Source organism: Pyrus communis, chromosome 9 (assembly GCF_041283825.1).
Source record: "Pyrus communis isolate YQ-2024b chromosome 9, ASM4128382v1, whole genome shotgun sequence".
NCBI lineage: Eukaryota > Viridiplantae > Streptophyta > Magnoliopsida > Rosales > Rosaceae > Pyrus > Pyrus communis.
The window spans coordinates 10,953,695-10,965,794 of NC_142573.1; the positions used below are offsets into that span (position 1 = coordinate 10,953,695).

Sequence of the window (12,100 nt, forward strand, 5' to 3'; positions counted from 1 at the left end):
TCCGCTTTTCATACTCTTCTTTGTTTTTCTGTTTATGTGGTCACGATTAAATCATATCAATATTTTATATTACTATTATTTTTGTTTTATTATTTTTATAAAAAAAAATATAAAATGCTGACGTGACTTACTGTGATCACATAAAACAAAAAAGTTCAAAAAAGGACGGAAAGTGATAGGGAAGATAATCTGCCTACGAAAGTAAGAGAGGCATGGATGGGTTCCAGTCGGAAAAGAGCAAATTATTTCAAGTTGCAAAAGACCCAAAACCTTATTCCCTAAGGATAAAGCCAAGAATGATGGGTCCATGGTCTGGCAACATCGACATTTATTCTTCCGTGCATGAATCATCATTACTTATCTTTTATCAGTTGATTCCAAACCAACACCGTTCTCACAAAAGTTGGTTTTTACAAGTCCAGCCGGTTGGTTTTAAGAACTAAAATTCTCTTAATTTACGTCTTTAAAGTTAACAAATGTCCATCATTGGCCCTTCTTACCTTCCGTCAAAAAAACTTGTTCGTTTGAGAGTGTGGGGGTCTCACATCTCCAGTTAGCTTCCCCACCGGAGCAAGCTCCATCGGCAGCAAAGAAAAGTGAGACAAAAACAGACTTCTGTTACTTGTGTCCTTATTTTCGTTTGATTTGTTCAGTTACATGGCCAAAAATAAAGAAGGGCGCATACTGTATCGGGAGAGAAAACGAGGGACTAAATTGAATTTGAGTATACAGATGGATATAAGCATGCGTACAAGTTGTGTCTTTTTTATTCCATCAATCTACCTATATTCAAATTTGGTTCGCGGACAACGATGGAGAATTTGACAGCATGATCCAACTGGATTTTGTGCCAAGGAATTTGACTACGCAAAACAGCATGAAAATGCACATTATTTGTACACTTAAGAAAGCCATATCCTTTTCCATCTTATCATATGACCAGAATCCATACTATCATTTGCAAGATAAAGTGAACTTGCTTGGCACGCGATTGTACCGAACCCACTGTGCCCATCTCACGTGAGAAGAGAGAATGGCACAATGGGTAACCCTGTGTCAAGTAAGTTTTTTCTGCTTAAAAAGAGGACATCTGAATAACGCGGTTCTTTCCGAGCCTCACGGAATTGATGTAATTTGTGGGGGAATGTGCAGAGAGACCAGGAGCCACAAGTCCTATGATCCTTAGCAAAATGGAGAACCAACCCTCTCTGTACTCGGGTCCACATGTGTAGCCCATTGTAAAGCCTCTTATTAGCTCCCAAACAGCATTGAGATATACTGGTATCAGATATCTCATTCCAAAGTAGTTACGGTTTGGCTCCTCCTCCACTCTCTTCAAATATGCACACATCAAAGACGAAGAAAATCATTCAGTAAAAGAAAAGGATGAAACATAAAACTACGTCCCCAATGAATCGAGTTTAGAGTTTGAAAGATTGAGAAAATTAATTAACCAAACAGAAACTTGCTATTGTGCCGATTTTAATAAGCATGCCGCAATGTGTAAACAAGGAACTGCAGGGCAAAATGCTTTATATTGCCTATGTATGATTCGGCCTGCTAGTTTACTGGACGTTAAGTTAACAGGAACGAATTCAAGGACAATTAACAGTAATGCAAAAACCAAAACAGAAAAAGTGTACGCGAAGGATTGAGTACATACTTGTTCATTGTATAGGCTGTCATAGTAAAGGCACACCCCAAAGTGCTTAAACAAGAAAGTTTTGTCATCGTAAGGCAACCGGGGCACAAGATCGTTGCAGTAGACAACCCTGAAGTACTTTGGCACCGGATTATTTAAATGGGCTTCCATGTACCTCCCCAGTTTCCTATTACCAACCCTGGGCTGCCCAAATGTGTACACACCAAGCAACCTCTGCATCACCTCCATCTCCTCATGCAACACCAGCACTGATGGGAACAGTATGGCAAGCGCACCGCCTAGGCTATGTCCGGTAACCACGAATTTTGCATTTTTGTGCTCCTTTAGTAAGCTTTTGAGCTTTCTTCTTACAGCATAGTATGCAGACTTCTTCACCATGTCCGGTGGAACTACCTTGTCATACGGATCACGTCCACCTTGTTCCATGATGTCTGAGGGCAATGCTTGGGTACCTTGGGAAGATCTTTTGCTACCATCAACACCATTTTCAGGAGTGAATTTGTTGGGTATCGCTATAAGTTGATTGTAGAAGGTTGCAGCATTCGTTCTATCGCCCAAGCCTAAGGCTTCTAAGAATCCCATGTGCACTTTCCCCAACTTGGGAATTTCATACCAAGAGTAGTCAAAATCGGTACTCCAATCATCAGCATCAAAAGGTTCTGTGCCTCTGAAGCTGATCAATATCAAGTTTGCATCTTTAGGCTTGTCACAAAGTATGAACACTTGGGTGGACATCTGCTTTTGGAAATCTATCATTCATCATCCGATAAAGGAGAAGAAATATTAAATTGACCTATTAAACTTATAACTTACAAATACGAAAGTATTGATGACCAAATCCAAAAGTCATTCAAGAATCAAAATATACTCCTTACCATTCCAGCAATTGTAGAAATCCACAAAATGCATCTGCTTTCGTTGTCAAAATTAAACTAGTTAGTATATATTACGATTAACTAGCCACGATTGTACCAAAGACAGAGCTGGACTGGACAAGAATAGCTTGCCTTCCAATGATCAACCACGATATATCTAACGACTTGGGCATTCTCGTACGCTAACTTGGCAGCCATCATACAGAGATCCATGAGACCCCGGTTCTCCGGTTCAGCTTTTATACCGCTTCCTTCAGAAAGAGAAGCAACTACATTTTCTGCTAAATTTTCACCACTGTAGAGGTCTATCCTCCCATCTAAATGTCCAGTTGTGCTTATGAAAGTCTCTGTGCCCCTCTGTGGCACCACCACCGTTCCTGCTTCCCCAATCACGAATAATAATAGTTACTAATTACACATCGAGGATTAATATGGAGAAACAATCTGCAGTACATTCTTCCAATTAAGAAGACGAAAAATGGAAAAATTGTAAACTTCCGTTTACCATGAAGACAATGCTAGCAAGTTAAAACAAACACATCTATTAGTGAAAATGGCCTCGAATGTTTTCACCAAGTAATTTTGCAAAAACGTAAAGAGATATTGGCACGCCTAAATAATCATCGCGAATTCCACTCTTTTGAAGAAAAACATATAAAGGAGGACCGTGTGATGTATAGTTTAGGAAAGAAACTTCACAAGAGCTAGGACACCTCTCACATGTAAGGGAACCAACAGAGTTCAGGTGGGACCAAAATACACAAGGATATCATTCAAATCACGTAATTAGAGTGTCTCTACCCAAAATTTTCTCCTAATTTAGAGTGCAAATAACAATTCGTCAGAAATCCAAACATCATTAAAACACACACAATTGACATATAATACTAACAAATGGGTTACGAATATTTAATATAAAGGACACAGTGTTTTTACCACGAAGCGGTGCAGTGAGCAAGCCAAAGACGCCGCCATTGAGAGACAAGAGGTTGAGGATGAAGTCCACAACGTAGCCAGTCCACTCCATCGGCTTCCCAAAAAACCCAATTATTTTCCGAGCAATTATCGACACCACAATGACCCATCTGTGAACCTCTGCAACTCCACCCACCGCCTCTTCGTCTGAGCTTTCCAGAAACCGGGCCCCACTATCCACGTCCGCCAACACCGAGTACCTGAACAAGTCCCTCACCCCTCCCTTCTCCGGCCGTACGATCAGGTACCTGAACTCATCATCACCGCCGTCGTGATCATCAACTCCGAAACGGCTCCGGTTATTCTCTTGGTACTTGGCTTTTTCCATTCGAATTTGGAATTAAAGTGCTTTTTTTTTTTTTTATGGAAAAGATTGAAACTTTTAAGATGGGTTGGATTGGAAGAGGGAAATAATAAATGGGATATTTATAATTTTAACATATCTGGATTTGGGAAAGAGAAAGCAAGAGAAAGATCGGAATAAGGATAGATGTTTACGTGTGCATAGCATAGCAAGTAGCTGCAGAATCGTCCAAGTGTTTTTGGTTTGGAATTGGCAGCTTTTTGTTTGCTTCTCCCAAAGTGTATACATGTATATATATTATATACGTACACTTTTTATCTTCTTCTTCCTCCTTTTGTCGTTAAACTGGAAATAGGGTCGTATTATTCATCGTCATTGTGTCTCTGGTGTTCTGGAAAGAGCTCCAAGTTGCCTACATCTATTCAATAATAAAATGAAATAACGTTACCTACATCCATTCAATAAATTAAAAAAAAAAAAAAAAAAAAAAGAGGTTACCTACATCTACATGCCCTAAATACAAAAGCAAAAAGAAATTGTATTTGATCCCACATTTATTTCTTTACATTTAAACTTAAAATTGCAATGTAAATTTACTGCACTATGATACAATTACTGTTAAGTACATTATTTTTTAACAAACGATATTATTAACACTAAAGAATAAGAAAGTAGGCTAAGCCTCACAATTAGCTAGCAATAATATAGTTCAAATTCACATTTGGTGAGAAGCGAGAATACTACTAGATCATAGTACTAAGTGGTAAAGTTTATAAACAGACCCAACACCATCATTAACCAAAAATTAGATTACAATCAAATTTTAATGCAATTATTTTGGTTGATTTTCATGATGGTCTAATTTCTCCAGAAGTTTAGTGGATTCAATCTGGGTTTATTTTGAGAGAGATTGTGTGTTGAATTGGGTTTTTCTTGTTGTTGGTGGTGCATTGAAAGCCTATGCAATGGCCAATAGGGGGAGCTGGCGGTTCTTCTCCCCATCATCTCTCTACATAAAATTCACTGTGTTTTTGTTATATTTCTCTTGTTCGACCGAGAGCTTGTTTGTGTGGCAGGGAGGGTCGACGGATCTTGTGAGGTTTCATTTAGAATTTTGTTTCTATTAATTATATTAATCGATTGGTTTATTGGGTGTAAAGAGAATTTTAGATAGTAAGAGTATTTACAAGTGAGGAATTTCAGGTGTGTCCTAAACGTCACCACATGATGTTATTATTCTAATCAAATTATAATATGTATATTTACTTTTTATTAGTATATTTAAAAGTGAGACATATAAACCCTATAGTTCAATCATATTATATACCATGTGAAATGATAATACCACGTGTGAATTTTCTCAGTACACTCACAAACTTCTCCAAATATTTCATTTCGTTTACATACTATCTTTTTCCGGCCAACACCAAATATATATTTTCTTAAAGAATGGGAATAACCTAGGCTTCAATGCAAAAAGAATCTACTATTTGATGTTCATGATTAAGTGCATCAACATAGAAAAACTAGGACAATGAGTGTCCGAACACATCATCTCCAGGATATTTCTCACCAAAATACCAGATTTTTTTTCAATTTTGATTCCACACAACCTCTCAAACTCATTCAGTGTGAGAGCTGTTATCTACTGAAAGTTACACGTTATATTTTCTCTTTCAGATCCTACACTTATTTGTTCAAATCCTACACATGCGATACACACAAGACAATTGGTTGGGGCTCGATTATATGGCCATCAGACCCCCTCCCTTTTCTGACTTTTAAACCGAAAAAACAACCGGTATGGAAGAGGTATAACCGTATGAGGGGATGATGTGTAAGTAAGTAGAAGTAGCTTTTCTTCTTGTTGTTGTTGGATAAGGTATGGCATGTTCCCTTTTTGTTAATTGTTGTCTCTACGTAACCTTCTTAACCGGAAAAAGGAACACTATCGTTTCTTTGGGAAAAAAAAAAAGGGCAAATGGAAAAAGAGAGAGAAACACTTTATATTCCCAACAACTGACCATGTGAGTTTTGCTTCCAAGCAAAAGTGATGTGCAGGCATTTGGATTGTGACTGTACCCAATTCTGATCGATTTAATTTCATGCCAGATGGGAAAAAGACTAGGGTTTTGAGAATCTGTGATATCTTTTCGGAAAGAGAATTATGCTACGGGTCAAGTTTATTGCTTTGTTATGATATGCGATGGATTTTGGCCATCGAGAGCTTTTTAAACTTCCGAAATAGTATTTAAAACTTCGTAATAAAAATTGAACATTTCGATTTTTGTTCGATTAACATTTAATTAGTGTTGTTTTAATTATTAAAAGTCCTTTGAGTTGTTTCAAGCGGTTGTAATATTTATTTAAGTCATCATTATGCATGAAATATTGTATACATTCAATCATTAACCAATTCAACCCTTTAAGATTTCTTTTAATTTGCTGGTGGATTGCAAACTCGTTCTTCAGGGAATTACGTTGATAACCTTTTTGATTACTTCATGCCAAAGTCATGGGTTAAAAACTTTACAGGTGTCATGTGTTGCTCTTGTTGATCAGGCCATCGGGTTATAATTTTGTCTCCCACACGGTACATTGTCGGGTGTTGTGCAACATCGACCTTTGCTCTTTCTTCCCAAATCTCTTCATAAAGTTGATTCCAAAACTACACCTTGTTGAAAGAAAAAGAAGAGATGCAAATTATTTGACTTTACAAAAGGGTATTCTTACAAAACTAGCCGTTGGGTTGGGCCAAGCCCACTTTCTCAATCATCCAAATTGGGTCAATCAAAATAAGTAGGAGTGGGGAAAATGCCACTTGTATTTTTTTTTTCTTTATAACAAACGATATTATGTACATTAGGAAGATGGGGTAGGTTTAGGGGGGTGTATTCAATTGGGAATTTGAGAGATTTTAATGAATTTATAAATTCATGGATTTTTATGTAGTTTAGCTGATTTGTAGAGATTCTATGTAAAATTTTGATTCAATTCCCTCGAAATCTCATGGGAATATGTGAGATTTGTAGATTCTTAAAATACACTGCAAAATCTCTCCAAATGCCTCTAATTCCTTCAATTTTTCAAATTCTTTAAATTCTAATTCTAATTGAATACACCTGAAATATTATGAATTTCTTTAAAAATCTAATTGAATACACTCGGATTTCTAAGGATTTTAATAAAACATCTTAAAATCCTGATTGAATACCTCTAAATTCATTAAAAGAGTTAAAATTCTTCAAAATCCCGATTGAATACATCCCCCTTAGCCTCATAAAGGGCAAACATTAATGTGGTTCAATTCTTCTTTGATGAAAATCGAACATAAAACCTCTCACTTACAAGTGAATATGAATACTACTAGACGTAGTATTGTTTAAACCGTCTTAATCAAATCCAAACATTGTTTCTCAATGAGAGATTCATTCAACAAATTTCGAAGGACAACGTAGATATAACTAGCATACAGACATGGCGACACTTATGCAAATATAACATGAGTAATTAATAATTTTTACTTCCAACAATAACACGCAAATACAGAAAAAGGATCTCAATAGTCTATGATTAATAGTTTATACTTCGACTTACATTCAAAGTAAAATCGATCCAAACTAGATCGGTGTTAATAGTTAATTTGGTTCAATTTTGGTTTGAGTTGATAGTATGAGTATATATATATGAAGCGGGAAACCAGATTCCGACCGCGCAATGAAGAACTTTCAAGATTTCGAATAGTCATCCCGAGTTCAAGTTGATATGTTTCGCCTTTTCCTCGGAGAAAGACAATCGAACAATTCTCAATTTAGGAGGCTTGGGTCAAACTAAAGCCCAATAAACATCAACCCAAAGGAGAAAAAAGAACCCTAAAGCCCAAGAAACCCTCAGCATGGTTCCAAAATCCAAAGTAGAGAGCTGCTGAGTCAAGAAAAATGCCACCGACAACCGACACGACTAAAAGATGAAAGAAAAACCAGAAGAGAAGAGGGGGCCAACAACATCGACGTCGACGTCCATGTGGATGTGGGTCTCCAAGCGAACATGGTGTTTTCTCATTTTCCACGGCACAAAGCCGTGTCCTCCACCCATTAGCCAGCTGCTGCCGATCGATGGTGATTAAACATTACTTATAAGATGATCCACCACTTTCAACTTTCAACTTCCAATAAAAAAATCAAAACCCTAGCTAGGGTTTCTTTTTCTCCTTTCTTTAAAAATTCCATCTTTTTCGTAGGCATTTTGAAAATTAATTTGTATTATGTCGTATATTAGCAGTAATCGGTGGAATTAGATTAGAACTAGTATTCTCTTCCCTTCTCTTTTCATCTCCTCTCATCCCATCATCTCACATTTTCTATTTTGTCTTTTTCTTTTCTATAAAAATTAATATAAGATGTTGATATGGTTTAATGTGACTGTTCAAATAGTAGAGGAGGGAAGAGGAGGAAAGAAAAAAAAAAAAAAAGGAGTTTTAACGAAAAACCCACGGTACTGTTCACTTTAACGAAAAATCATATTTTTACACTAAAAAGTCAAACCTGATACTATTCACTTTACCCCTTATTTTATCCTTATCATTAAAACTCAAAGTTTTCAAATAATTTTCATTAGTTTTTCTTAAAATAAAAAAAAAAAAAAAAAAAAAAAAAGAAGATAATCTACTGCATTAGATTAATGGTATGCTTGTCATTCAACAGAAATGCAAAGAATTGACAAATGCCCCACCTGTGTAAACACTTGTCAGCCATTTTCATTCTTTATTGTTGTCCATATTTCCACTAATTTATGTCCAAAATACTGTTTGCACTTTGCCACGATCATGATTAGTGGAATTAATTAAAAACTAGGGATTTGGATCCTCTCTTGAGCCCAAAGAGAGGATCTTCTTGACTAAGAATTGTGAGTCGTTTAATGAAAATTCACCGGCTACAAACATGAGAATCCCTTTAAAGTTATAATAATTATAGTTGTTGAATGCATATCCAATGGCTCATACTTCTTGATCAGGAGGATTCTCTTCTTGGGCTCAGGAGAGGATCCAAATCCAAAAACTATATGTTATTCCATGTTTGGTAATGATGTTTGGCTGGGAAAAAAGATAAAGAAAATTAGAGAGTATTAGTGTACGAAATTTTCCAATTAGAATTTTGGTCTTTGAACTAAAAAATACGAATATTAATTCTTGGATTTGTTAAAAAATGAAGACATAGTCTTTTTGGGTAATACTGTTAGAATATTCATCAGAAATAAATAAAGAGTTTAAGGAGAAAAATAAGGGACATTCTAGCATCGGTTATCCAAGATAATCATTGTTCCACATAATGTCAAGTTCAGGGACCATATTTAGGAATTTTCAGTACAAGGACAAAAGTTTCAATTCAATTAAAGTTCATATACCAATGCTCATTTTCTCGTTGGGGATGAAATGAAATGAAACAAAAATCAACTAAGTTATGGTGTTCCTAATTGAAATCAAGTTTTTGAGCACATGTCAAGTGTTCGATGCTCAAAAAGTTGAGAATGAGTTTCAAGTCAATTTTTGGTGCACAAATTTTGCGCTTGGACTATTAGGTAACATGTCACAAGTTTTATATTCGAGTTCAATGTTTGCGAGGAATAAGAATGAAAATCACTGAAAAATAATTTTAGGGCAACGTCCATTTCTTTTTTAGACTTATTCCAATCAACCAACCAAACACCAACTTAGTCCAACTAACATGGTATTAATTTCTTTTACTCACAAATTACAAATTAATATTCACAAGTTCAATTAATATGGCAAATAATTTTCATTGAATAATAGAGACATAAAACCGAGTATGATAAATATGGTTTATGTTGATTTCACACTCCAAAAACGACATTGACCCTATATGTTTTTAATAGAAGAAAGAAAATTATATTGCAACAAACCAACCTAAAAGTTGCATTTGTTTAAAGGGAACGTCATCATTTATGCGTTATCCACATGCGTATGTTAGGCTGGATTTCGTTCATACATTAACATATATGCTGTGTAGAGTGTGTATGGTTTGCCTTACCAAAACATATATATATATATTTAGAAATCAAGTTGTTCAAAGATGTCACGATGTTCTAGCCAATTGATTATGTAATAAGACTTGAGTAATGCTACACTTACTATCTATTTATATCATCATTTGTCTTAACTTTCTATAGATATAGGATTTGCTAACACATGTGTGTCTTATCTCTATTAAATGGTAGTACAAATAAACGGTAAAGATAACATATCTGTTTTCTCTCTCATATATTTTAAATATATTTAGCTATCATGATTTGCATCATTAAAGTAAAGAAAAAATAAGAAATGAAAGATTCGTTGAGATTTGACTTATTGTGTTTATTCATTTTACCTACCACCCAAATCCAAAATAGTGATTAAAAGAAAATCTAAAACTTAAGAACAGTAAATGTTTGGAAATAAAAAAGTTGGAACAAAATATTTTCATGATGGATGATATGATACTATATTTCATAGTTCATTTGATGTTACAAGCTGCTGGCAATAATCATTTTTGGATTCCCTTGTTTTGGTATGCCGAGAATTTCTTTCAAGATCTTAGCAATACAAACTTCGATACATCTACAAAGAAAAAAATTTAGAACGAATCGTGAGGATCGACTATTAAGATGTTCAAGTCTAGATTTATTTGGGCTCTTACTTTTAGGCCCCTTTTTTTAACCAAAATAAATAAATGATATTAATAAATACAATCCAATATTAACAAATGAAATGAGTTGAGAACCTGAGATATGCCATTGCAACTTTTATATTCATTTTTGTTAGGGCATACACGTTCTCGTTCGGTTCGTTTTCCTCCTAAAACAAGTGTGGATGGACGTTGGGAGACCGTAAAGGAGATAACGGAGGTTGAAATTGTCTGATCAAGGAATGTGAGACCTTGAGGGAGTAGAGGGTGTCTATGATTAAGGTTGTAAATCTAAAAGAATAATTAGTTATATATGGTTTAAAGATCATATAACTAGCCTGGTTTGGTTCATAAGTGGCAACTGAAATGACTCAATCTTAATACTAGATTTTTTTCATTTTTTGAATTTGGTCCGCTTCTGCTCACCGATTTACATCCACGCTTCTAATATCTACACACATCTTCTCAAGTTTATTTTTGATAATTTAGACTACCAAGTAGTTTGATTTTTAAATATTCTTCACCCTTCATTTTCTGAAGTAATACAGACTACTGAAGAGAAATTGCACCCTCTCATTTTAAAAACTCAACTTAAAATGGATTTTGGTTGATTTGATGGACTGTATTATTTTGGGAACATAATGAAACTACAAGCCAAAATGCAAGAAAGGAAAATTACAAAAGGAAAGTAAAAGTGCAAGTGAAATTACAGAAGTTTATAAGTTGGATTTGGCGAAGTGTCAAGCATATTTTTCCTCATTTAGTATTACTTGGACTCGTATGCCTGCAGGATCATTTACGTGGATTCAAAATACAAGAACAAAAAAAGTGAAGTAAAAACAGAGACTACAGCTGCTTCGTGGTCCAAAATGTCACCATTCAATTCCCACCGTTTCCTCCGTTGCTTTCGCTGCTGACAGCTGATTCGGTCATTTAGATTTAGTCCTCCGATGATTGTGTTGGTTGCCATCTAATCAAATACTAAATCTAATTTTTCACCAACATTGGTAACAACTAACATGGTAAGGTATGCTATTAGAAGTAGGATTCTCTCCATTTTTTCCTTCCTTTCCTTCTCCTTCTATTTGAACAGTCACGGTGAAGTCACTTTAACATCTCATATTAATTTTTTTTATAGAAAGAGAAAGACAAAATAGATAATGTGAGAGAAGGGGATGGAAGATGATGGAAAGAGGAGGGGAGAGAATTCTTATCCATGCTATTATCGTGTCATTCCGTGCTAATAATACAAAAATATATACATGACCTTGTATCAGGTCTGGTGTTGAGATTTTAGAGGCCATGTGCCAGGCTCAAATGAAGATCCTTATTAGTACCGGCGCTTGACAACTCTGCCAAGAAAGCATTGTGATATATATGTTGGAAATTATATATTATAATTAATATTATAATATTTAATTTTTGTATGAATGAAAACTAAGAGTCATGTGTTATAGTTGAATTCAAATTCATGAGTTATATCTATTTGCTGGAACTTTAGGTAATAGTCATAATGTTTCAAAAATGGTGGCTTGAGTTCTAAATAAAGTCAAGCATCCCACATGTCTAACAAAACTAAAAGAGAACAATTTTCTCCAATGTC

The 12,100-nt window shown here is 35.2% G+C and overlaps 1 protein-coding gene across 1 annotated transcript; it reads right to left on the reverse strand.

Annotated features, from left to right (window-relative positions):
* Positions 1 to 745: 745 nt before the first annotated feature.
* Positions 746 to 4,235, reverse strand: LOC137740916 (alpha/beta-Hydrolases superfamily protein). Its single transcript, XM_068480721.2, has 5 exons — positions 3,475 to 4,235; positions 2,671 to 2,915; positions 2,539 to 2,572; positions 1,664 to 2,412; positions 746 to 1,333 (listed from the first exon to the last, which is right to left on the reverse strand). The coding sequence occupies exons 1-5, from the start codon at positions 3,839 to 3,841 to the stop codon at positions 1,076 to 1,078; spliced, it is 1,653 nt and encodes a 550-aa protein (XP_068336822.2). The 5' UTR covers positions 3,842 to 4,235; the 3' UTR covers positions 746 to 1,075.
* Positions 4,236 to 12,100: the final 7,865 nt, after the last annotated feature.

What these genes read in the sequence shown, in the direction of transcription:
- LOC137740916 (XM_068480721.2), bottom strand. Translation starts at nt 3,841, where the DNA reads ATGGAAAAAGCCAAGTACCAAGAGAATAACCGGAGCCGTTTCGGAGTT. An exon ending in GCTCACTGCACCGCTTCGTG is followed by an intron (nt 2,916 to 3,474) that starts GTAAAAACACTG and finishes TTGGGGAAGCAG; the next exon opens with GAACGGTGGTGGTGCCACAG. An exon ending in TTTCTACAATTGCTGGAATG is followed by an intron (nt 2,413 to 2,538) that starts GTAAGGAGTATA and finishes GATGAATGATAG; the next exon opens with ATTTCCAAAAGCAGATGTCC.